Source organism: Papio anubis, chromosome 9 (assembly GCF_008728515.1).
Source record: "Papio anubis isolate 15944 chromosome 9, Panubis1.0, whole genome shotgun sequence".
Classification (NCBI taxonomy): domain Eukaryota; kingdom Metazoa; phylum Chordata; class Mammalia; order Primates; family Cercopithecidae; genus Papio; species Papio anubis.
In genome coordinates this window covers 49,300,469-49,327,036 of record NC_044984.1, presented here as the reverse complement: position 1 = coordinate 49,327,036, position 26,568 = coordinate 49,300,469, and the positions used below count along the sequence as shown (strand labels likewise).

General features: G+C 45.8%; 2 protein-coding genes across 3 annotated transcripts in view; both read right to left on the bottom strand.

Moving 5' to 3' along the window:
* The window catches only part of PDE1B (phosphodiesterase 1B), a 30,637-nt gene extending 25,464 nt beyond the window's left edge, over positions 1–5,173 (bottom strand). The window contains exons 1-2 of the mRNA XM_003906507.5: positions 4,320–5,173; positions 4,107–4,232 (exon numbers count right to left, since the gene is read on the bottom strand). Coding sequence (XP_003906556.1) covers positions 4,107–4,219 — 113 coding nt within the window. The 5' untranslated portion in view covers positions 4,220–4,232; positions 4,320–5,173. The remainder of the gene's footprint in view (positions 1–4,106; positions 4,233–4,319) is intronic.
* A 1,418-nt stretch (positions 5,174–6,591) lies between these two features.
* NCKAP1L (NCK associated protein 1 like) overlaps positions 6,592–26,568 on the bottom strand; it is a 52,123-nt gene continuing 32,146 nt past the window's right edge. The window contains exons 23-31 of one of the 2 annotated variants that reach the window (XM_021923262.2): positions 22,966–23,063; positions 22,743–22,836; positions 22,504–22,586; positions 22,086–22,166; positions 19,144–19,237; positions 18,117–18,233; positions 17,009–17,118; positions 15,106–15,195; positions 6,592–11,524 (exon numbers count right to left, since the gene is read on the bottom strand). In XM_021923262.2, the coding sequence (XP_021778954.1) occupies positions 11,393–11,524; positions 15,106–15,195; positions 17,009–17,118; positions 18,117–18,233; positions 19,144–19,237; positions 22,086–22,166; positions 22,504–22,586; positions 22,743–22,836; positions 22,966–23,063 (899 nt within the window). In that variant the 3' untranslated portion in view covers positions 6,592–11,392. The remainder of the gene's footprint in view (positions 11,525–15,105; positions 15,196–17,008; positions 17,119–18,116; positions 18,234–19,143; positions 19,238–22,085; positions 22,167–22,503; positions 22,587–22,742; positions 22,837–22,965; positions 23,064–26,568) is intronic. The other variant, XM_021923263.2, reaches the window with a different exon arrangement.

Sequence of the window (26,568 nt, the reverse complement as noted above, 5' to 3'; positions counted from 1 at the left end):
CCTACATACACACATATATCATCTCATAACTAGGACAATTTCAGGTATTCAGGTAAGTGCACACCTTCCCAACACATTTATTGTTACACACGCCACTTATAAAAACAGACACATCTTCACGAAGCTCTGTCCCCAGCATACCTATCAACCTTTACCCAAACACATATGTATACGTGTCAGGCAGGCATTCACAATTTCATCCTAACGTATCTCACACAATCCAAACGCCACGGTTTCTGGATCCTCTCTGTAACTCCTTCAGTTCCAGGCTCTGTCCTGAGGTCTCTAAACCCCATATCTTTTAAGCATCACTCTCTCAAAAAAACATCATCATCATCATCTCCCTTTCCTCCACCTCCATTTCCTACTCCTCCCCCCGCCACTCAACAAACACGGAGGTATACACGCACCACAGAATCAGAGACAGAACTGGACCTCGTGACATATGTACATATATTCACTATTTCATTTGTTCATTCCTTTATTTAACAGCATTTATTGAGTGCCTGTTATGTTCAAGGTATCACACTAGACTCTGATGAAACAAAGATAAGCAAAAATAATCCCCAGTGGGGTCCCTGCTCCAGCTCATCTATAATGACCTTGAACCACAGCATAGAACATTGAGCCTAGACTTTGAGGGTCCTAAGTGTGCACCATGTAGGGAAAGAAGAAGAGAAAGGGACTATGTCTATACTGTCCCAAAGGAAGGGGGAAGTTCTATCTGTAAAATGTAAAATTCCAAGAGAAACCGGAGCAGAGAAAAGAGAGTGATGTTTGTACTATCCTGAGAAAAAGAGAATGCATATTTATGCTTTTCCTATGTATATAACCCCCTAAAGAAAAAAATGAGGCAGAAACCCAGAGTGGTAGAATTTCATCAGTTGGGTGGGTGTAGCAAAACAGGGAATACAGAGCCTCCCAACTCTCCACACCACTTGATGGAGTTGAAGCAGATTACAAGCTCTGTAGGAACAGGGACTATGTCTGTTTCATCCACCACTGACTGTATCCTCAGCATCCAGCATGCCACCTGGTCCATAGAAGGTACTCAAGAAATAGTTGTTGGATGAATAAATGAGCTGAGGATGGCAAACCAATGTCTGCTCATCATTTTTCTTGATTCACAAAAGACATAGAAAATTATTTCTACCTCTTCTGGTCTTCTTCCCATTCCCTAAAGCCCTCTGATCTCAGAGAAGGGTGGACAGCCAAGTCAAAAATTTCCTCTTAGGGTTAAAAATGCTGAAAATCATCCTGGCCAACTCATCGTCTCCAGATGGCCTCTTTCACCCTCTCTTATGCCTCAGTTTATGAGTCTGCTTAATTAGGGAAATTGTCCTGAAGATAGAGGTAAAATCACACAGTTAGGAGACTCTCTTCAGTTCATATGATCCAGATTAGATTCTGAATTTATTTTTGACAGGGTCTTAGTGTGGGAAACATAATTCTTGAATGCTCTTCCCAACAAAAAATTGCCCTGCACGATTATGTTAGTGTGGGCTTTTTATCCAGAGTCAAAAACACCAGGCCTAGTCTCTCTGAAGAAAGTTTGGATGTCCTAATTAGAAATGAAAAGGGTAAAGGGGCAAAAATAGGATGTGTTGAGTAGAAGAATCTAGATAGATAGTTAGATAAATACATACAAGTATATATGCCATGTTTCCATTTCCAAGCAGTACCCAGACCTAAGACATAAATCATGTCTATTTCCTATTTCCAGACTTAGCAACCCCTTTCCACCTTAACCAAAGGGGCAGGAGGATCTTTATTTCCACTTAAAAGGGGGAATACCTCCTTTCTCACCTCTTCAGAAAACATCCCATTGAGATAGTTGGGAAACTCCCACCTCTTACCCAGCAAAGCCCTAAATCCTTTTATTTCCCTTCATCTGATAGTCAAAGCCTCCCCAGTATTCAAAAAGGCAAAATCCAGTAGTCCATGAACGTAGATCAAGTTGGGATCTACCTTGATATCAAGGTCTTTCTCTGCTTTAAAGACGTGAGACTGGGAATCTATCCCTGCCAATTAATAATCAGGAGATTGTACTTTTTTGGGTAAGTTATATTCCATGTAACTAGCTTTATTTTTTACCTGTAAAAATAGATTATTGTACAAAGCTAGCACTCTTAAGGACCAGACTGCTAAAGTGAGTGGAGACCAGAATGATCTAATCAATAACAATAGGGATCCTTGTCCACCCTAATCTCATGTAAGGACATCTCAGCTAAGGCACTCTGGAGGGACAGCTGCCTCTGCTCCTTTCTCTTCCCAGGTTTCATGCCTCCTTCTGGGAATCCTCTTCTCTCACCCCTGAGCACTTCTCACACTAAAGGAAGAAACAACAATTCATTTTCAGGAAAGGCTTTTGGTTAGAAATGTGTGGGAGATAGTGAATCTAGTAACACCCACTCTTTTGCAGGGCCCTGTTACCTGGAATAGAGGCAAGGTTAGTATGATGAGCCACTAATGTTAGGGGAACCATCCTGAATTCTCCCATTTATGGACCTGGGGCCCTTCTTTACCTTTCAACTACTTCCTTACTTTCCCTTTCCCCAGCTCATTTGCCATTAACAGAGCGTCATTTTTCTATCAAGAATCACACAGTGCTCCTCCGAACAAAAGCATCACACAGTGCTCCTCCCAACAAAAATCAGTTCAATCTGGTTTTCCATTTCTTCATCCCAGAACTCATTCCAAGGCTGCGCTTCATAGAGCCCAGCAAATTGGATTGGCCAGAGGCAGCCAAGGAGGGGGACTGAGAAGTACATTTGGATTCCAAGCCTTGTTGCCCACTATGCCTCAGTTCTCCCTAAGGCCTCTCCAAGTAGCTAGTGTATAAATCAGACCCACCTGCCATAGAAAGGTGTCATCTTATCACCATAGGTGAAGTATTTAAAGGACAATACAACATAAGCATCTATCCATCCCCTACCCGCATCTCTCCCTCTCCCAGAACCCAGAAATAGAAAGCTTCGGTGCTCACTATGGAGAATATTGGGGAGGAACTGGGTTCAGGGCTATGTTTACTGTGTTTCCTCTCTAAACATCCATAGTCTCCTATCTGTTTCCTCTTTCCTGGGGCCATGGATTCATCTGAGAGAGAGGGACATCTTCTCTTGTTCCCTGATTAAGAATCAACAGACTGCGGAGATTTCCCGATGACAGCAGCTGACTGGAAGATAAACATGGTGCATGGCTTGTCTTTGACCCAATCCTCTTTTTTTTCTAAGGAGCAGGGGAAAAGTTCCTTTCCTCCCCTGGGACTGGTGTATGAGATACCTGAGTTCTTCCTTCTCCCATTTATTCCTCCCCACATGCCCTCGTACTGCAACAATAGGAAAAGATGCCCAAATGTGCTTGGAGATCCAAGAAGAACCTATATAAACAAAAAGGCTTTGATTAAGCCAGTTACCTTGCCTTTGTCAATCAATATTTCTTCACCATCATCACCTCCTTCAGCTTCCAGGTAGGGGCTCCAAGCCCCCTCCAGATTCCAGGTGGGTCCCCTCATCATTGGGACGAGTTTCCAGGTCCCAAGAGATGAGCAGCTCAGACATGGGGTGCCCCCCACCCCACTCCCTGTGCAGGAGGCAGAAACTGCCAATCCCAACAGAGACACATATGACCCACAGGTTGGCACAAGTATTCCCATGCAGTGGATCTACAGCTGTGTGCAATCACTCCACATACCTCTGTGACCCACGGTCACTCATGCACACACATGTCATGTGGCTCACATCTGCACAACTCTGCACATGGATACGTGTGAGTCAGCCTGGCACCTCTGCTGCCCTCCTGCAGCCCTGCCACACTGCATATACTGTGCTGCCTCTAAGCGCTGCGTGTGTCAGCCTGGGGTCCACAGGCACAGGCACATCGTTAGCTTTGCAACTCCTAAACCCGCTCCAACCGGCCGGCTTGCTCGGCACATGCCTTGCACATGTGGCCTGGCCATGCGTGTCAGGGCCGTGCTTCCTCGCACCTGCCAACATGTGTGCCAAAGAGAATCTACCAGCCCACAGCCCCGCTCCAGTTATCCCCCCTCCTCCTCCCGCTCAGGCTCCCTAAGGTCCCTTCCCCCCATTCCCGGGCCGGGGACTTACAGAGACCGAAGCTTAATCCACATCTTCTTGCTGGGAGCTGACTTCAGCTCCAGGGGTGACGGGCAATCCGACTCCTCCAGCATCTCTGGAGGACTGCGGGGGGACAGCTCCATGCTCAGCCACGGTCTACGGAACACAGAGAGGAGACAGCATCTCAGCTCAGCTTCAGCCCCAGCCAAGAGACCCTCACCCCCGATCCCAGGCCCTTCCCACCTGCGGCTGGCGTGGACCAGCCAGGCCGGTGTCTCTAGGCTCGGCCCGAGCTGGCAGAGCTGCAGCTCCTGCGGCTCCTCCTCTCCCGCTGCCCAGCCGAGCTTTGGGCTCCCAGTCCAAGCTCTCCGCACCGCCGCTGCTGCTGCCGCTACCGCCGCCGCCGCCGCGCGCTGCCAGAGCCGCCTCCTTGCCTCTCTCCTCCTCCCCCGGCCGGGTTCCCCCCTCCCTCTGCTCTCCCTCCCTTCTCCTCAGCCTGCCCGCCAGTCTCTCACTCCTCGCAGCCACTCCTCCCCCTCCCAAAGGAACGATTGGAAGCCGGGGGCACACACAGACAGAAGCACCCAAGGGCGAGCGCACGCACACAGGCGCCGGGGACGAGTGGCTGCGTGTGCCCTGTACTGGCGGATGTGAGTGCGTGTTTACAGAGTGCAGCGGAGGCGGCGGGCAGGACTTCGGTGTGGGTGGTTGTGTGGGTTCTCTCCGTGTGTTTTGAGTTTCTGTGTATGTGCGTGTGGTTCCATGTATCCACGTGTGCCTAGCTGCCTGCGTGTCCCATGTGTGAGGGCGGGGTAGGGGATGAGCACACATCTTCCCCGGCTAGACCTGGACTCGGAACCCAGTCAGAGCAGACCCCACCTGTGCTCCTGTCTTGGAAAAGTTCAGGGTGTGCCGTGAGCTCTGATGGCATCCCACGCTTGGCCTCAGGTCCCTCAGCTTGATCTTCCCCACCTTTCTCCAAGACTGTGGCCTTCCCAATGGTGCTTCTACCTGCCTGCCTAGTATATAGGAATTTCTTCGAAGTTCAAAGCTCTCCAGAGCAGGCAGCACCACATCTTCCTTTTTTTTTTTTTTTTTTTTTAGAAGGTGTCTCTGTAACCCAGGCTGGAGTGCAGTGGTGCAATCTCAGCTCACTGCAACCTCCGCCTCCCCAGTTCCTGCAATTCTCCTGCCTCAGCCTCCCGAGTAGCTGGGACTACAGGTGCAGGCCACCACGCTGGCTAACTTTTGTATTTTTTAGTAGAGATGGGGTTTCACCATATTGGCCAGGCTGGTCTTGAACTCCTAACCTCGTGATCTGCCAGCCTCGGCCTCCCAAAGTGGTGGGATTACAGGTGTGAGCCACTGCGCCCGGCCTAACATCTGCTTTGACTAGGTAATAACTCTACACAGACAGGAAAGCATTCCTGATATCAAAACCCCTCCTGAAGCACTTCCAGCTCATTTCTTCTGTTCCGTCTTCAGAGAAAGAAATCTAGGAGCTAAAGGCCCAGCACAAAACAACCCAGCTGATTAATAAACATTTGTGGAAGGAGTGAACTGGAGTTTGAACTCAAGACCTTGTAAAAGGGCAAAGCCTCCTCCATCCAACCGACTCCTGCAGGAACCACCTCTCTTGCTCAATATTGTTCTCCCCCTTAATGACCACTGGCTTTGGCACTGGGGAAACTCCTATGTCAACAGAAAGTGGAGATATATTCACTAACTGCTGAATCCAAAACAGGTCACTAATCCAGGATCCCAGAATGTGAAATTTAATTTCAAAAAAATTCTGGAGGTTGGAAGGAGGAGTGATCAGGAGAAGGTATTTACTCTGTTCTAAATGCTGAGTGGAGGCTCCCCCTCTCCCAGTCAAAGAAGGAGAAAAGACGTGAAATGGAAGGGCGAAGAAGCAGATGGACTGTCACAGCTAAGACTCCTAACATAAAAGAATTGCCAAGTTAGGTCAGCATTTAGATTCAGCAGAAGTATCAGCAGAACCAGCTCCCAGAAAGTACAGAGGCAGAAAAAGATGGCAGAGTCACAGATGGAGAAAAAAGTGGAAAGAATAATGGGACTTCCCACCCTCTGTCCATCTACCTTTAGCACACATCCCTCTTTTCCCTTCTTGCTGGAAGAACAGACCCAGCCAAAACTGGCTGCATCTGAGACCCTAGTCACACTCCTACTACACAGCCCATTTCTGAAAATTTGGGAGTAATCTCCTCCTTATCAACTGAAAATGAAATGGGCTGGAAACTACAAAAGAATTGCAAATTAGGATGGTGCTAAAGAGTTCTAATTAGTAAATTAGGATTAGAACTAAGGAGTCTCCAAATTTAGGCAGGTCTTCAAACTAGAACAGGTGGGAAAGAGGCAAGATGTACATCCACAGGGATCTCTCAACATTTCTTGTTAACACAGTGGAACATCCTGCTTTCCCAAGACCCCCTGCTCCTGACTTATTTTAAGGCTAATTCTCACACACACACACACATACACACACACAAAGTTATTCATGAAAGAGACATTAGAGTTCATCTACTCTAATCCCCTTCATTTAATAAGTGGGAAAACTTCATAGACAATACAGTTTGATGGAAAAAGCAAAAATAAAAATAAATGGGAACTAACTAAACTAACCCAGAAAAATTATACAGTCCCACAGAGAGTAAGTGATAAAACCAGAGCCAAGTCTACGAGCCTTTTTCACTCTGTGGCTCTCTTTCACTTTCCTTAGTCACCAGTCCTAGTGTTTAGTCTCAACCTCATTCCTCTTGTTGCAATACAATCCCATTTCTGCCTTGCTGCATCCCTAAAGAGATAAGAATAGGGTATACTTGTTCCACTCCGAGGTTCAAAAGACAACTATTCTCTCCCTGTCTTTTCCTTTTGTCCCCAACCCCCACCATTCCCAGGCTCCTTCTCATTCCTCTCCTTTTCAGCTTCTAAACTGCCCCCTACCCCTAGGAGGCTCTGCCTCCTCACTCCCCTAACCCCACAATCCTTTCCAACAAGCTTTGAGTTTGATAGAGACCAAAAATGATGCTTTGGCAGCAGGTGACGGATGGATGTGATCTGCCTCCTACGGGAGTGCTATTTAAAGGGGCAGCCTCACAATCCTCTCCTTCCAAAGTGACAAGAGAAAAGTCTGCTCCTCAATCTCTCCAGAGCTGCAAACTCAGCTCAAGTTAACTTCTGACTTCCTCAACCTGCAACCTGGCCTGCTGCTCCTGCTTCCTATTCAAGTGGGAGGGAGAGTACTTGACAACTCACTGAGGTGTGGGGGCTGAAGGGGGATTCATCTTCATCTCCTTTGATGACAGGTACTTAGGAGAAGCAGGAGGCCCTGTGGGGAGGAGGACTGGAAGAACACTCTTCCCCCAACCGCGTGAGTGCATTTCAGCCATGTGCCAGCTTCTTCTCAAAGTCAAACTTTGTTGGAGAAGAACTGATATAAGTATGAGGACCTAAGGTGAAGGAAGCCTTGTCCGTAGCTGGGACCTCCTCCCTCCTGGACCCTGGTGTTCACAGCACAGTTGTTCCCTTCCTGCAAAGCAAAGTGCTTCAGGGCATCATCCCTTTGGCCAGGCCCTGGACCTTCTGCACCTTGGGTTTTTTGTTTTTGTTTTTGTTTTTTTTTTTTGAGACAGGCTCTCGCTCTGTTGCCCAGACTGGAGTGCAATGGCATCATCTTGGCTCACTGCAACCTCTGCCTCCTGGACTCAAGCGATCCTCCCCAACTCAGCCTTCCAAGTAGCTGGGACTACAGGCGAGAGCCACTATGCCCAGCTAGTTTTTGCATTTTTTTATAGAGACGGAGTTCGCCATGTTGGCCAGGCTGGTCTCAACCTCCTGAGCTCAAGGGATCCACTGACCTCGGCCTCTCAGAGTGTTGGGATTACAGGCAACAGCCACCATGCCCAGCTAATTTTTTGTATTTTTGTAGAGACAGGGTTTCACTATGTTGCCCAGAGTGGTCTCAAACTCCTGAGTTCAAGCAATCCGCCTGCCTCCCAAAGTGCTGGGATTACAGGGGTGAGCCACCACACTCAGCTCCTTCTGCACTTTGAAGTTGGCCCACCTGCCAACTGGATTGAACACCGTGGCAGGGGAGGCAGTGTTTCTACTGTCCAAACAAAAGGGAGCACCTCTGCAAGTATCTTGCCCCAGGCCTTGTGGGAGGGATAATTCCATCTTATTGCTGCAAACAAGTTAATGGAGATTTTAATGAAAACACTGCATTAATGAAAATGCTGAGGCTAGACCTACTCTGTGCCTGTAAGACAAAACAAATGGGGTGAGATTTCTGATATCCATTCTTTACTTCCTTTGGGCCTAAGTAAAGCAAACTTACAACTGAGACACAACTTATTGTGTGGGAAACAACTTATTGTGTCCCAGGTTGTAAGAGGACAGAGATGCTCCTGGTAAAGGAAGCAAATTGCCTGAAATACTGATGGGTCCTGTTACTTCTCTGTCCCTTCACCTCTAGACATTCACTTTTTGCTTCCGGTGGTAAAGGCCATCATGTCCTCACCTTCTCCAATTTGCTCCTTCTAAGGTCTCTGGATTCTAAAAATCAAGTCTTCCCTTGTGAAGAGGCAGACCGGGCAGGTGGAAAAGGTCTAGGACTGAACATCAGACTTGGGTCCCAGTTCTAGTTCTACTGCTAAACATGTGACCTTCATTCAGTCATTTAATATTTCTAAATCTGTTTTCTGACCTGAAATAGGAAAGCCTTCCCTGGCTACCTTGCAGAATTGCTATAAGGATGTCAAAGCACTTTGAAAAAGTATAAGTGGTAGGGAAATATGTGTGTATAATTATATGTTTACAAAAAGATACATCAAATTACAAAATTTTAGAAATAGAGAATATATCTGTGTTACCAGGGGCTAGAGATGGGGAAGGGGGTTGTAGGAGCGGAAGCAGGCATGGCTATAAAAGAGCAATACAAGGGATCCTTGTGGTAATGGAACTGTTCTGTATCTTTTTTTAAATTATTATTTATTTTTTGAGACAGAGTCTCGCTCTGTCACCCAGCCTGGAGTGCTGTGGCAGGATCTCGGCTTACTGCAACCTCCACCTCCCGGGATCAAGTTATTCTCCTGCCTCAGCCTCCTGAGTAGTGGGACTACAGGCACGCGCCACCACACCCGGCTAGTTTTTATATTTTTAGTAGAGACGGTGTTTCACTATGTTGGCCAGGCTTCTCTCAAACCCACCCCTGACCTCAGGTGATCCACCTGCCTTGGCATCCCAAAGAGATGGGATTACAGGCATGAGCCACTGCACCTGGCCTGTTCTGTATCTTGACTGTAGTGGCAGACACACAAACCTGCACGTGATAAAGCTGTATAGAAATAGATAACACACACACGTGAACACACACACAGAAATGAACATAAGCAAAACTGGGGAAGGAAATCTGAACAAGATCAGTAGATTATATCAATGTCAGTGATCCTGGTCGTGGCAGTGTGCTATAGTTTTGCTAGATGTTACCATTCAGGGAAACTGCGTAAAGGAAAACAGAATTTCTCTGTATTATTTCTTACAAGCGCAGGTGGATTAACTATCTCAATAAAATTTTCAGTTTTAAAAAAAGGCGTTCTGTCTGCCCTACATCCCCCTGCAGCAACTTGTCTTGCTGTCCTCTGGGAGGCTCCTCTTAAGCAGTTCTACATGCAGATGGAGGAAGGATCTCTATCCCCTGAAGCAGAAAAATATAAGCATATAGAGTAGTTGTTCAGATACTTCTGAGCCTTCTCTTCCTCATCAACTTTACTCTCAGTCTCACAAGACTGACACTGAATCACCCTTTAAAACATAAGGTCCTTCCCATAGCAAGGAAGGAGGATTAGCTGATCCACGAAGCAGGATTCTCTATCGCTTCCATCCTAAAGAGCAGACAATTGTTGCTAAGAAAAATTTGTGTGCTGATTATGGGTGCCAAGTTAAGAAAGTATTGACTAAGCATGGGTCTCAAGAAATAAAAAGCAAACACATGTACAAAACCCCAAAATAGCTATCAAATAGGCTTAATGAAGTCTGAATGGTTTTTGCTGAAAACCAACAATTGCTTCCCTTTCATCATGCAAGTATGGACATGACCCTACTTAATCAACTAGCTAATTATATTTATCAATTCCAACCACTCTAGACCTGTGACATACATGATCTGTTTCTCCACTTCTTCCTGGCAGTGGGTGCACAGAAGTGATGCATGGGGGCCACTATTTCCTGCCAAGGAGTTAAGTAAACCTACTTTAGTGCTATCTTCAATGCCCCAGGCTCTGTGACACTTGAAATTCTAATTAGCGCAGAAAAGGGCTAAGTTAAAACAGCTTGTACTCCCTCAAGGATACCCACTCTCAGGGCCGTACAGCCTAATGAGGTCTGGGAAATTCAAGATCCAGAAGAGAAATCCCTGTCTGGAGCAACAGCTGTACCCAGGCTGACAAAAGGATTTGGGGGTTAAATTAGTCCCTCCCAATAAAAGGCAGAGTACCCGCAAAGGGTACAAGAGGGAAACCCCACCTGAGTCTGGTCCAATCAGCTGTCATGTGACCTAGAATTGATGAAGACTACCTGACCCTCTGCTCTGGGTTGTGGAGATAGCAAAGCAGGAGGGGTTAAAGCAAGAAAGAACTTGTAACAATGTAGTAGAGCAGGTGGGCAGTGAACATCTCTGAAGGGCGCTTCCTCCTTGCCCCAGTAGGAAACGCAGTCAAGCTGGGGGCAAAGGAAGAGACCCAGTGACTCCTCGAAGAGCCCCACAAAGGAAAAGAGGGGCTCCTTTGCTGCTACTCTGCAGTCGGGGCAGGCTGAATGTTTGCTGAACACATTTGAAAAACGAAGAGAGAAGATAATGGTCCTAATGAATGTGCAGGAGACAATAGCAACTCCAGTGGGAGGATTATAAGCTCATTATGGTTTAATATGATGATTGATCATCTCTGCCTGCCAGCATTATCCTAAGAATAGTGATGAAGGTCGGAGAGGCCCATGCCTGTCAGAGCTCAAGCTCAAGTCACCAGAAGATAGAAAATATACTTGTACATTACTCCTTTTTTCATTGTAAAATTCACACAAGTGGCCCCACACCCTAACTTTTTCCATAAACTGTCCTCCATGCCCCCAGCCTGCCTCACTGCTCTACGATTTCTCAGCCCTGGATTGTTCTTCCACAGATCTGTTCATCAACTCTGGCTTCTGACCCTCTTCTTAGTGACCCCACCCCATTCCCACCCCTTGAGAAAGTGACCACAGCTTCCACTATGGCAAGGGTTTAGGAAGGTCCGAAGGGCTCTTCAGTGGGTATTGGCAGGCACTCGGTTTAGGTGGAAGGCCCGGGACACCTCCCGATAGGCATTTCGAAGCAGGACATAAGGGAAACAGGACTCCAGCATGTCCAGGGTCAGGAAGGATGACTCCTCCACCACCTGGAAGAGATGGGGCCAAGAGATGAGAGCCTCAGGTAGGGCATTTGTCTGTGATACCCTGTTCCTCTTTGCATAGTCCCCAGGCCCTCTGAGGCCCTGAGGTTATAAGTGAACAGGGTTCCAAATCACACCCCCCCCCCTTCCTCCCTCACTTGGTTTGGCTCCAGGAAGGCAATGTGGCATATTCAGCTCCATTATCATTGACCCTGACCCCCTCATCAGGACTATGTGAAGGGCACAGAAGCAGAAGGCAGGAAAGAACCACTTTCCTAGTGGCAGCAAAACCCATTCTCTCCAAGTCTGGATGCTAAATCACATGTGGGTGGGCAGCACACAGATGCAGGTAAAGATGTATAAAAGTGCTAATTACAAAGCTTTGCAGCGAGTGGAACAAACACCACTGCAGGCCACAGAAGAGGGGCCTGGAATTCACATGGGTCCTCTTGTGTTGGGCCTCAGTCTCCTCCCTCTCTCAGTACGGTGCTTGGGGAACAGTAAGGATGCTGCATAAAGGAGCAGGCATGATTAATTAGTTTAATTAGAAGCCTGCATGCTGTGGTAATCCCAGCAGCCCCCACAGCCAAGCAGGAAGATAGATCAAGATGCCTGGGTAAGAATGACAGTGGGGGTGAGGGTGAAGAGGGGAGGTGGGTGGACAGGGGATGTTCATGAAGAGCAGCATAGCCTAGTGTTGGACTGGAGGGTCCCCATCCCTGAGGAAGGGACAGGGTGTATTTCCTTCAGTGCCTTCCTTATCCAAGAGGTAATGAGACTAAAAACACACTCTGGAGAGGTGTCCCATATCCTCTGGCAATTCACACAGATGGGTTCTCCACAATATATCTGGTACTCCAAGTCCTGAAAATTCACTAAGGAAAGAGAATCTACCATATCTACTCTAACGTGTTTCTCTCTCTGAAGTCCTTTCAAGTTTTAAAATGTGTAAGATTTTCCTGTTCTCAAACACATGCACACACAACAGCTGCAAAAGAGCAGAAAACTGCAGGCTGAAGGAAGGGAAATCTGCTGGTAAAACTGTAGCCCTGATGACAGGTTAAATATCAAAGAATTTCTTGCTAGGCAAGACTTTCAAACACTCAGCCGAGAAAGAGATGAGCTGTCTTCTCCAAGGTGCTACCCTCAGGTACAGGGAAATGAATAATGACTTCAAGTGAATCCACTGGCCCAAGACTTTCTATTCTCCATGAAGCACAAGAAAATAACAGGGCTCCCAAGTAGCAGAAGTTTATGGGAGTGGAAACAGCCCTAGAGTGATGACCAAGAAACTTGGGTTCTAGTCCCAAATCTGCCATCTATTTTAGGGGAGACCTTGATTATCTTCTTTCCCTCCCTATTCCTCAGTTTGCTCATCTATGACTTGTAAGTACTGGACTAATTGCCAGGATCTGGTCTGGTTCTGGCATCTAGGATTCCATGATTCTATAAGAGCCGTGTCTTTCCCCAGGAAACCTGTACCAGGAACAGACTGGCAACACTGAGGCATGGCCCAGGCTTGACAGCCAAAACAGAAAGACCCCGGGGACAGAAGTGCTGGCCAGAATTTGAGGCTACATGAGTAGCCTCTCAACTCAGAATACAGCTCCTTTGCCTTCAGTCATTTCTAGTTTCTCAATGGAAACATTTGCATTTAAATTGCTTTGCAGCAACTAGTCCCTCTAGTTTCCCCCTCCATCAAAAAGTGCCGGATGCTAGCTCTGTTCCTGTCACTCTGTTGGCCTCATTGGAAGGCCACAGGGGCAAACACTTTCCACATTTTGGGGTGTTGGAAGGGGTCTAAGCAGAAGGAGGTAAGAATACAGGGGGGTAATACAGAATCACCTCCAACCTGACAGGGGTGAAAACTACCTGAGGAAGTGAAGAGTCATGCCAAAATCATCCAGAACCTAAAATGAGCAGCAGACAGTGGGAACTAACATTTGCTCAGCATCTACTACGTACTAGGCACTTTCACACATATCTTATGAATTCTAACCACTCTACCACAAGGATTATTACCCACTTTTATGGACAGAGAGCCGAAGTCTCAGAAGGACTCATTGCCTTGCCAAGGCCATGCTGCTGCTCTATGTATTGTGCCCCACATAGCCCACCACCACGGGCACTGCCCTCACTCTGCCCTCATCTACCTCCTCTGCCCTCCTGCCTCACCACACACATCCCACACAAATACATCCACCCCCATGTCCATTCTCCTCTCTATCATAATCCTTAACCAGCCCAGCCTAGGCCTTTTTCTAGCTGGAGAAACTAAGGCATAAATACCACTCAGTGCCTGTGTATTTCAAGGAGACCTGGAGGAGTCCCAGGAATCCCTGGCCCCTAGCATTTCTGGGCCTGGGACAAGAATACAGATGGAGGTCCACATATCATATGACTAATTAAATCAAGCTAACGAACTAGTATATTCTAGCTTTCAACCTTCACAATGCTCCTTTGTAGTCTTATGGAAGCCCAGGTTTGAATTAAGAATTTTTGGACTCCTCCAAGTTCTGCACCAGAACAGGGTGAAGGGAAGAAACAAGCTTCCAGCCCAGTCCCTCTTCTCCTCCCACCCTCAGTTAGAGGGATTTTGTGTGCACTTGTAGACTTCCTTATCTGCATATCTAAACTCCAGCCATATGTCCCTTGGGCACTAGAGATACATCCACCAGTAGGACGGTCCGCCTCAGTAGGAAGAAGTTTAACACAGGCCCTACAAGTGGGCTGAAGCTGCTTAGCAAAGTATTCTGGGGCCCCAGATACCTCTCGTATGGGCCTCAAGGTGGCGTACAGGCTCTACCCCTTCCCTCTGGCCAGAGGAGGGCCCCAGAACACTCTACTAGAAGAGGGCCCAAGGAGGGCCTTTTAAACACTGGGCCCAGGGCAAGAGCCCTTCCTGTCCATATCTAAGTGCATTACTAACATGGAGAATCAGAGCAAAAGAGTGAGTAAGAGTGTTGAAGAGGGAAACAGGGTCACGAGGAAAAAAACTTTCAAAGTTAACTGAGTCAGAGTTCCCAAAACTTTCTGCCAGAGTAGAGAGAAGCCCACAGCTTGGGAAGCAAGGAGAAGAGACAGCAGAACTGCCTGATTCACGGCCCACCAGGCTCCCTGCCTTACAGCTTTGTAGCTAAAATCCTTTCCCTGCTCTGAGCTCCCACCCCTCAACCTCTGAGTTCAGCTCTGTGTTATCCAGCACTCTTTTCATAGTACTCTTAAAGACAAGAAAGGCAGTGGTAGAAAACTGTCCAGTGAAACCAAACTTGTACTGGACAGGTAATTACCAAAAAGGGGCATAGCCGCCGTACCAGGTCAGACTCAGGAATATTGCAGGACACGGGCCCAGCCAGCTTAGGGGCCAGGAAGGCCCTGTCTTGCAGAAGTCCTTGAAGACTCTACTCTGGCATTATAGGACAAGTTTAGAATGTTAACCAGAATGTGAGAACTAGACTCAGAGGGTTATGCAGAATTAAGTCCTTAGTTAATGCTTTTGGGTGACGACAATGGCAAGACTCTGAAGAGGAGTCTCCCTCTGGCCCTTCCACTCCCTGTTCTCAGACCAGCTGAAATAAGATACATACCAAGCGCATGAGCAGAGAAATGGATTCGCGATTTCTGGTTTTAAGCTTGTCAGTCTCCTGGCCCAGCTGCAAGAGGCTGACAGAGGCCACCTGTAAGGGAATTTGTAAAGCAGATTTTTATAGAGGTCAGTATCAAACAGCCTCAGGCTGCAGGAAGTTAAGAAAAGATCAAGGAGGAGAGTTAAGAAGTGCAAGAATATTCCTGAAGACTCAGGGTGAAAAAGTGGCAAATCTCCTAGGTTTCAGAGATACATGCTGCCTGTAAGCCAGCCTGGATCTCATGGACCTGCCAGTACAGACAACAGGTTGCCAGGAGTGCTAGGGGGAGAGATTGCAAGGGGTAAGGAAACAACCTAGAGCAAAGGCAGGTGATGTATGTCAGGAGATTAACCTATCTCTTCCTAGGCAGCCTCCAGACACCACTGTCATCAGGCTGTTTACAACTGACTCCCCATCTGACTAGAGGCAGTGTTGAGCCTCTGATTTAGACACAGCACTCATGGTACTCTCCAGTCAACTCCCAAATGGCTGTCATCTCCATCATCCCCAAACCCCCAGCGGGTCAAAGAAGAAACATGATTCATTGTATCACAGGCCCAGGTGACCTGCATTTAGCAAACAAAGAGGATAAAAGGGAAGGCAAGGGCAGGGGGATTCCCTTCTCACCCCTTCTCAGAGATCTGGTGTGAATCCTCTTTGCATTTAAGATGCTGAGCCAGGTCTATCTGGTTGGGTGCCTCAGCTTAAATAGAGACACTCTAACCAAGCTTATGATCCCTGACATGCACTTCTCAGGATGAGGGTATAATTCCTGAGAGAACAATATGATCTGCTGTGTTTCCTCCTGGAAGGAGACAGAGGCCCTGGTTCTTACAATGGGGCCATACTTTGCAAGAAATAAGCTCTCTGTTACTGAGAATGCTCAAGCAGGCAGAGGGGAATGGACCATGTATCAGAAGTATATGAACAAAATTCCTCCATGGAGGATGCAGAATGGAAAATTCTAGGGCCTATTCTATTCTGAGTTTTCCCAGAGGTAAAACTAAGATCCATGGTGAGAGTTACAGGGAGTCAAATTTTTTTTAACATTTTTTTCAAAGAAATTGGATATGACCTACAGTGGAATCTGCTGCCTAATTTTAAGTTCCAGTCCCTAGAAATCTAGACCATTGGTTCTAGTGAGATCCCCAGACAAGCACCATCAAGATTACCTGGGAACAGAAATGCATATTATTCAACCCCACCCTAATCGACTAAATTAGAAACTCTCCAGGTGATTCTGATATACATTAAAGTTTGAAAAGTAGTCATTGACCATTTGTCCATACAGACTTAGAAAGGGCCTTAGAGATTATAAGACTCAGTGACTCTACAACTTTAATGTGCATTTGATCTCCCAGAGGCCTTATTAAAAACAAAGAGGCCTAGACTCACCCTACAATATTCTAACTCAGTAGGTCTGGTGTAAAGATCAGGAATCTGTATTTTAACAAGCTCCCCAGGATATTCTGATGCACACCAAGGTGCATGCATTCGGTTTAATCTGAATTCAGGGGTTCAGTCTAATCTCCCTGTTTTATTTATGAAAAAACCAAGGCCCCAAAAGCTTGGCACTTCAGAGGTCACACAACTACTTAAAGGCAGATCCAAAACTAGAACTCAGATTTCCTGACTCTTTGTCCAATGATCCTTCCAAATATTCAAGCAGAGGCTGAAACACCAGCTGTTAGGAAATATAGAAGAAACCCTTGCCTTTCATATAGTAGATTCTCATTCTTTACTGAATGAATTAGATGGGAAGTTAGGCTCAAAAGCCTGTTCAACGATAATTGTCTACAGATTTAAGTCAAACCAGTTCCAGCCCTTTGCAGTCTTCCATTCTTTATAACCTAGACCCACTCACCACCAGAAATTCCTTGAGGTGAGTTTCAATGTTCTTGTTGTACAGCGTGAAGAGGGCAGCAGACACCTGGATGATGGCTTTGGTCAAGCAATGAATATTGTTGTTGTAACCTAGGTTATTATTTATATAGATGGAGAGAAACAAAAGGAAATGACAAAGTAAGTCACTCCAGGATGACCCAAACTGGTGATTTCTCATGTTATCAGGCTGAGCCACCAGTATTTGACACCAAAAGGATGAGAAGGCATTTTGGGATTAGAGGCATGATATTCCTATGAAATCTTATTGAAATCGAATTATGCATAGTTTATTCTCTCATTCTCAAGTGTGGTGTTTTGTTTTGTCTCGTTTTGTTTTTAAGGGTAGGGGGTGTTTTTTTTCCCTTTTTTTTAAAGACAGGATCTTGGCCAGGCGCAGTGGCTCACACCTGTAATCCCGGCACTTTGGGAGGCCGAGGCGGGTGGATCTCCTGAGGTCGGGAGTTTGAGACCCGCCTGACCAACATGGAGAAACCCCGTCTCTACTAAAAATACAAAATTAGCCTGGCATAGTGTCACATGTCTGTAATCCCAGCTGCTTGGGAAGCTGAGGCAAGAGAATTGCTGGAACCTGGGAGGCAGAGATTGCAGTGAGCCGAGATCGCGCCATTGCACTCCAGCCTGGGCAACAAGAGCAAAAACTCCATCTCAGGGAAAAAAAAAAAGCATCTTGCTCTGTCACCACGCTGGAATGCAGTGGCACAATCATGGGTCACTGCATCCTTGACCTCTTGGGCTCAAGCCATCCTCCTACCTCAGCCTCCCAGGTAGCTGGGACTACAGGCCACCATGCCTGGCTAGTTTATTTATGTTTGTAGAGACAGGGTTTCATCACATTGCCTAGGCTGGTCTTGAACTCATGGGCTCAAGTGATCTACCCACCTCACCTTGGCCTCCCAAAGTGCTAGGATTATAGGCGTGAGCCACCGTGCCCAGCCTTCAAGTGCTTTTTGAAATAGAACTTTACACCCAAGTCAGAAACCTATATTTTCCAGTGTCTCTGTCTCCTCTCTCTATCCCAGGACACTAACTTGAATAGCACTGGTGTCTCAAACCTACCCCTTACTTACCATCCTTCTCAATGCTATAAAAGGAAGAAGGGTCGGTGGCGAGGAATGGGAGGGAAACTGCCAGAAAGATCAAGAGCAGGCAGGCCACCTTATATTCCTCCTCAGGAGATGAAGTATCTGGTGAGAGGGAAAAAGGAAAAGAAGAAAAATGAATAAGGTCAGTAAACAGGAGTTATCTGTTACAGGGGTCCTACTTCACAGAATTGCTGTGAGGATCACACGAGAAAATATCTATGAAAACACTTTATAAAGCCCTATGGGCAAGTTATTACTTAATTTTCCTGAAGAAACAGGACTAGCATCCACCTACAGTGAGCGGCCTGAGTCCAGTCCTGGAGGCCTCCCTGGTGACAGGGCAGAACTTTCAGCCAAGGGCTCTGCTGATGTACAATGCAACCCTAGGATGCCTGTCCACTGCCTGATGGAGTGGAGAGGCAGGAAGAAGAGGAAAGATTCTCGCCCACCTTGAGAGAAGAAGAAGGGTAAGTCTGGCCATTTTGAAAGGCCTTAATCCTAGCCCCTTGGTTCATCCTGTTCTGAGTGTGTATAGGTATGAATGCAATCAGAGGAAATGTGTAATGGAAAATATAAGTGTCAAGTGTGACATGGGAAGAAATAAACAGCGTCAAGTTGATTATGTGGAGGGAGAAAGCACAAAATCACTATGGGGAACTTGGGTGCTATACCACACAACTCACTATTTTGTATTGTTCTCTCATTGTTTCATTTGCATTAATCTTATTTTCCCAACCAGATAGTAAATGCCTTTGAGCACTTGCTGAGCACCAAGCAGACTCTCACTTAGTGCTTTTTAGCTGATTGGTAGATCAACTAGTTGAAACCTGAGGATAAATCTAAATTGACTATGTAAGTATTTTCTGAAGGTTAGGGTCCTTCCTTCACTCTCAGCTTATATCCTCTGAATATATAATCTCAGATAAAGCCTTCTTTGACATTGACATTTTTCCACCCAAAATAAGGCCCAAGCCCTCCTTTCCCAAATCATGCCCCCTTTCCCCAATCTCACCAGCTTTCAGATTAGCAATGGCAGCCACCAAGGCTGGGTCAATGTCACAGCCCACACCTGCAGCAGATGCCAGCTCAAAGATACTCAGGGTCACCTGGAGAGAAGAAAACAGCATTCTAAAGAGGATTCGCAGGACATAACAGCTTGACAGGAATGCGTAGCCAGGACTTCTTAATCACAGGTTTGATTTTTTTAAAAGATACTTTTATATATATGTAGAGAAAGAGAAAGAGAGTCTCACTATGTTGTCCAGGCTGGTCTCAAACTCCTGGGCTCAAGAAATCCTCCTGCCTGAGCCTCCCAAAGTGCTAGGATTACAGGCATGAGCCACAATGCCTAGCTAATCACAGATTTTAAACTTTCTGGTTTATTATAATCTTTTCTATATATTCCCTTCATAGCTCTCCCTATCCTACAGAGGGGAAAAAAAAAACCTTTAGGACACCCCATAGTACAAATTTACTTTTTCAACTTCATTTTCCTAAATACTTCCTTCATTCGGTGCCGTCAGGATAATTTATTCACTGTCCCCAAACTACAACTTCCTCTCCCATACTCTGATTCAGGTGCTTCCCTCTTTCGAGGGTCCTTTTCTCTCTTCTATTTTTATATATATATATGTTACATCCATCCCTTAGATCTCATCTTCTCTGTCAAGCCCTACCTGATTACTTCAGCCCAAACCCAGCTCTTCCCTCCTTAACGTCGGTACCACTGACTTAGCATTGATCACACACAGCATCTGGTGTTAGTTATCTTTGTAGATAGAATGCAAGACTCATCTCCTTATCTCCCCAAATAGATAGTTTTTTAAAACCTCATGGCATAGTGAAGGAAGAAAAAAGCTTTGAAGTGAGAGAGATCTGGGTTCAAGTCCTAGCAACACCACTTATTAAGTGTGTGACCTTGACTAAAAGTTACTTAACCTCTTTGATCCCTCGTTTTCCCATCTATAAAACTGGCATAACATTTACCTTACATAGTTGTTGTGAAGATTAAATTAGACCACACGTGTAAAGCATCGACCCAAGTGACTAATAGAGGAAATGTGATGCCTTTCCATCCTCTTCCTTTATCTTAAAGCCAGGAGTTTTGCATTTCTCTTTATCTTCTCTAGTGTTTAACATAATGCTGGGCACATAGAAGGCATTCAATAAAGATTGATTGATTGATTGATACCTGAATCTCTCATTGTACTTACAGTCAGGTTCCCAGGACACAGCCCCAAGCCCCTACTCCCATACTAAGTCTCTAGACCTCTTTTTAGATGTAAAAAAAAAATGTTTTTTGAAAGAACAAGGATAATTGTTTTAATACTGGACAACTAACTATCTCATGCAAGTAATTCCACAGACTGGCCAGAGGGATGGCTCATGAAGGTGGGCGGATCACTTGAGTCCAGGAGTTGGAGAAAAGCCTGGCCAACCTGGTGAAACCCTGTCTTTACTAAAAATACAAAAATTCGCCAGGTGTGGTGGCATGAACCTGTAGTTCCAGGAGGAACTCGGGAGGCTGATGCATGAGAATTGCCTGAACCAGGAGGTAGAGGTTGCAGTGAGCTGAGATCCCACCACTGCACTCCAGCCTGGGCAACACAGCGAGACTCTGTCTCAAGAAAAAAAAAGAATCCCACAGACATAACAACATACACACACTTTGCCTGTGGTACTGACACAGAAGCCAAATCTTTGCCACCTTCTGTTCTACCCTTATTTAAATCCCCTACTGCCTAAATGATCATTTGTGGAACCATGGCCTCGGAGATAAGGAACCTGGTTCATGAGGTTTTCTGGGGGAAGAAAGGGATGGTTGAAGGGATTTTATTTTTTCTTCTTCTAATCTTCTTGCTCCTCTGAGGCAGTAACAGCATCTCTGATGGACAGGCCATCCTCCCTCTCTGCCCCCTACCTGCTTATTTTCACAGGCAGGCAGAGCCTAAAGATTGGAGCTACCCAGGAGATACCAGCTAGACAAGCTCCTGACAGCCTAGAGCATTTGGACCAACATCAGCAGCTGCCAGAAATCCAGGCTCAGCTTAAAATCAAAGATCTTTCAAGAGGGGCAGCTATCCCAGTGAAACACTGCCCCCATAGTCACTTGCCCCTCATGATTTTGGGAAGATATAGGGGGAAATTTCACAATTCTTTTGATCTCAAAGTAAGGAAGATTTTCTTAACACATAACTTTAATTCTTCCTGCTAACCGGTTTCCTCTTTTCACAGACCACTCTCCGTTAAAGGAATCAATTATAAGAGAAGGAGCCTGCCCTATGCATTTGAAGGATTCTATTCCTAGGCTTTAGCTGTATTTCCTGCCATAGCATACTTCTTAGTTCCAGATGATTCAAAAGACAAGATGACTCAAAAGTGGGAGATGGGTGGGAAATGGATGCTTAACTTATATTGCCTGCGGAAGCCCTTCTTCCTCTCACCATCTCCTGTAGTAAATGGGGGTCTGAGACAGGTGATACAGACATAGAGGAACCAGAAAGCTTAACAATGGGAGGAGGAAAAGGACAGGAAAATAAAAGACGGAGGGCAGGCAGGGTGGGTAGGAATGAAAGGAACAAATCTTCCTACAAACAGTACCTAACCTCAAGACTAAAGAGCGGACTTGTTTGCACGTAGTTTACCTAATTTGCACAGTGCTCATGTCAGGTGAAAACCTACAGATACTACCCCAGGTCTTACCCCTTCCCCTCCAGTAATGTCTCCCCAACCCTCACAGCGTCTCCCAGCCTCCCACTTCTCTCCAACCCCCTACGTCTTACCAGCTCTGCTCTTTCTCTCCAAGAATATTCATCTGACCAGTTTTCCTACTCGAACCCTCGCCCTTATCCCTGTGGTATTCTTCAGAACGTGCTCTCCCTTACAAGATCCTAGCTACCTCCTCTTCAACAACAAAAGTCTCCTAATTAGATTCTACTTTGCACTCCCCCATACCTTGATGTCTGTGTCTGGAGTGACAAACTCCTTCAAGCACTCAATGGGACCCATAAGAAATGGGCAGTGAGAGGAGAAAACCTGAAGGAAAGAGAAGATAAATGAGTCCACAAGACCATGACCAGTGCCTTCAAAAATAGGTAGAAATTTAAAAAAGGAGGGGCACTCAACTTACATAAGAACCTAGCCAGCTTTCCAAGCTATCCCTCTCCTTATGCCTCTAGGTTTCTTAAGCTCATTTATTCCCAGGGATCTTCTAGGATCTCTGCCAAATTACGCTCCCTCTTCTCAATGCTCATCAACCCCTTCTGAAGCAGAAGTTAAAACTGATTCCTGCAATACTTCCACAATTTCTCACACAAATCCTACCCGCAGAGGTATCTGTTACTCTGTGACAGACCCCTCCCCACCAACTCACCTCCCGAAGTCCCTCTTGGGCCATGGCCCTGAAACTGAGGATAACCCCAATGATGGTCATGCGCTTTAGCACATTTTCAGCCCCTGAGGAGAAAGAAGGGTGTTAGAAAAGAGAATTTAGGACATTGGTGATGGTTTTGATTCTACAGACCCAGCCTAGCCTCCAGATTCCTGAAAACCCCTGTCATCTGCAATGTGATTCCACAGCTTCTTCTCACTGTAGGGGAAGAGGACGCTTACCTGTCAGCTGGGGCAGCAGAGAAGCCATCAAGTCCGGCTTGCTAAAGTTGGATCTGATCTGAACAAGTATGTCCATGTTTTCCACCACCAGCTTCTGCAGCCCAGGAACACAGAGACATTAAGCAGGAAAAGAAGAGACCAATGTTACATCTCCCCCCATGCCCAGTCTCCTATACCCACCCTCTTGTAGGACCTTTTTCCCAGGGGCTTGTTTCCATAGTACCTTCAGCTCCACAATCTGAGAGGTCACATGCCACATCAGGTTTTCACTCAGGAACTTCATGCCATAGGGGCCCAGGAGTTCAGCCAAGGCCCGCATCTCTGGAACAGAGTTAGAGAGGCCCCAGATGGGACTCAGAAGGCACTGGAGTATTTGTACAACAGCTATAGGGTAATTTGAACATTTAAAATGTTTTCCAGCTGGGAAAATTGGCTAGCCATAAGTAGAAAGCTGAAACTGGATCCTTTCCTTACTCCTTATACAAAAATTAATTCAAGATGGATTAGAGACTTAAATGTTAGACCTAATACCATAAAAACCCTAGAAGAAAACCTAGGTAATACCATTCAGGACATAGGCATGGGCAAGGACTTCATGTCTAAAACACCAAAAGCAACGGCAACAAAAGCCAAAATTGACAAATGGGATCTAATTAAACTAAAGAGCTTCTGCACAGCAAAAGAAACTACCATCAGAGTGAACAGGCAACCTACAGAATGGGAGAAAATTTTTGCAATCTACTCATCTGACAAAGGGTTAATATCCAGAACCTACAAAGAACTCAAACAAATTTACAAGAAAAAAACAAACAACCCCATCAAAAAGTGGGCAAAGGATATGAACAGACATTTCTCAAAAGAAGACATTCATACAGCCAACAGACACATGAAAAAATGCTCATCAACACTGGCCATCAGAGAAATGCAAATCAAAACCACAATGAGATACCATCTCAAACCAGTTAGAATGGCAATCATTAAAAAGTCAGGAAACAACAGGTGCTGGAGAGGATGTGGAGAAATAGGAACACTTTTACACTGTTGGTGGGATTGTAAACTAGTTCAACCATTATGGAAAACAGTATGGCGATTCCTCAAGGATCTAGAACTAGAAGTACCATATGACCCAGCCATCCCATTACTGGGTATATACCCAAAGGATTATAAATCATGCTGCTATAAAGACACATACACACGTATGTTTATTGCGGCACTATTCACAATAGCAAAGACTTGGAATCAACCCAAATGTCCATCAGTGACAGACTGGATTAAGAAAATGTGGCACATATACACCATGGAATACTATGCAGCCATAAAAAAGGATGAGTTTGTGTCCTTTGTAGGGACATGGATGCAGCTGGAAACCATCATTCTCAGCAAACTATCACAAGAACAGAAAACCAAACACCGCATGTTCTCACTCATAGGTGGGAACTGAACAATGAGATCACTTGGACTCGGGAAGGGGAACATCACACACCGGGGCCTATCATGGGGAGGGGGGAGGGGGGAGGGATTGCATTGGGAGTTATACCTGATGTAAATGACGAGTTGATGGGTGCTGACGAGTTGATGGGTGCAGCACACCAACATGGCACAAGTATACATGTGTAACAAACCTGTACGTTATGCACATGTACCCTAGAACTTAAAGTATAATAATAATAATAAATAAATACATAAATAAATAAATAAATAAAATGTTTTCCAGCAAGAAAAGAAAATGAGGAGTCAAGGAGCAAAAATGGCCTAAAATCCTACATTCAAGTGACAAGTCTGGCAAGTCCATGGGACATTTACCCTCTCTCCACCGGTACTCACACCAAGGCTTACCACAAATGATAACTAATTACTTCACTTTCCTATGAGAATCTACACTTTCCCACGTCCCTTTACATGACACTTGGGTTTTACTCTTGCTGTACTAGCTATACTAGTTTTATTAGATGTAAGACCTTAAGTCATTGAACCTCTCTGAGCCTGGTTTACTTCTCTGTAAAATGAGGATATGAATATCTGCCATGAACAACTAACAGAATTGATGTGAGAGTAAATAAGATACATTATAAAAACTTTGGAAAATATATGGATAAGGGATTATTATGATGATGTTATGAGTCCTCTGAAGCATGTGGCATAGGAAGGATCATCATGGTTTTACAGACAAGGGTGTTAAGTGCTTGTCCAAGGCCACTTAACCACATCAGGGGCTGGTACTGGAAGCCTAGTGCAATGTCTTACTGCCCCTTACTGCATCCCAGCAGATACAACTATTTCCTCATCTAAGATCTGATGTTTTTTGTATGTTTTCCCCTTTACTTCCCTTACTTAGTGTCGCACTGTCCAAATTTTCCTCTCCTTGAGCTACCTTTTCTCTTTTCATAATCAACACACATCCCCCAGAGTCTCAGTTCTTTATTCCTTTAAATCCTTCTTTTCTCTAGTCAGTCCCAGTGCTTTATCCCTTGCCACCCAGCCTGCTCTGGCCCTTTGTGAATTAAATAAAACCTGCCTGGGGAAATCCCATGGTAGAAACACTAGTGACAAATCCAGATAGGCAGGAGCTCTAGCTATGATCTCTGGCTATGGGCCATCCCAGCAGGGAAAACCATGAAAGACCAGAAGTAACAACAACAAAAGACCAGTAGAAGAAAGGCAAGTTTAATATTGCTCGTAAGAGTTCAGAGAGAAATCGAAGTCAAGGCTCCACACTCAAGTCTTTCAAGGCAGGACCGGTGATCTCCACCTCCATCAATGACAGAGGAAACGGAACTGGTCACAGCCACTGACACAGAGCCTTGTCCACCATAGATATTAGACATTTTTAGAGTCAACCTGTTTTAATAGGAAGAACTGAGCTGAGAACTATGAAGGGATTTCCTGGCCAATCAACTTGGATAATGCCACAATGGCTGACAGAGAGGAATAAGAGCTGAATCGCCTTCTGGAGCTGACGGAGAGGAGACACACTGATCTACCAGTTTGGATCTGCCAAAGCTCCTTACTCCAGTCTTCTCTACCCTCAGCTAGCAACCCTAGGGCATCCTTCTCTTTCCATCTATCTATTTTTGCAGTAGCATTGCCCCATCACTATGGCAACCCAGGGAAATTGGGGTGGGGGTGGTAGAAGGGGGAATCAGCATTACCTCCTGCTGCTTGTCATTTGTCAGCAAGACCTAAAGCTGATTTTAGAGGCTGCCTACAGTTTGTGGGTAGAGTTGATGAGAAGGGGACATCTGAAACCTGCAGCAGGTAAAGCGTAGGGTCAGCTTACTGATGGAGGCGGGATGATGGGAAGGAGGCAGAAATGGAAAACAGAACTGTGTACTTTGGCTTTCTTAGCACCCCCCAAAGAAGAAGGCCAGAGAGGACAGCATCACTGGAACATCTTCTCCCTGTCCCAGATACTACGCAGCATCCCTGATTTATATGGAGGTGAGAGGAAGGAGAAAGAAGTAGGATAGTTCATGAATTACTTGGTAGAAACAAATCTATTAAAAAGGATCTGTATGGTTTCAAACCCTCTTGAGAAAGGGAACGGCTTCCCATCTCATTCACTACACACTCCTTACCTGCCTCCCCCTGAGACACAAAAGCACTTCTAGACACTGGAAGGCAGCACTGTACAGCGCTTAAGCCCCCAGGTCCTGGAGTTTGACTGCCTGGAGTTGAACTCCCAGTCCTACTATTTATGAATGTGTGGACTTAGGCAAGTTCCTTAAACTCTCTGTGTCCCAGTGTCCTCATCTGAAAAATGGGAATAAGTGTATCTATTATACCTCAAGGCTGTTATGAGGATTAATTGAGTTAATATGCATAAACA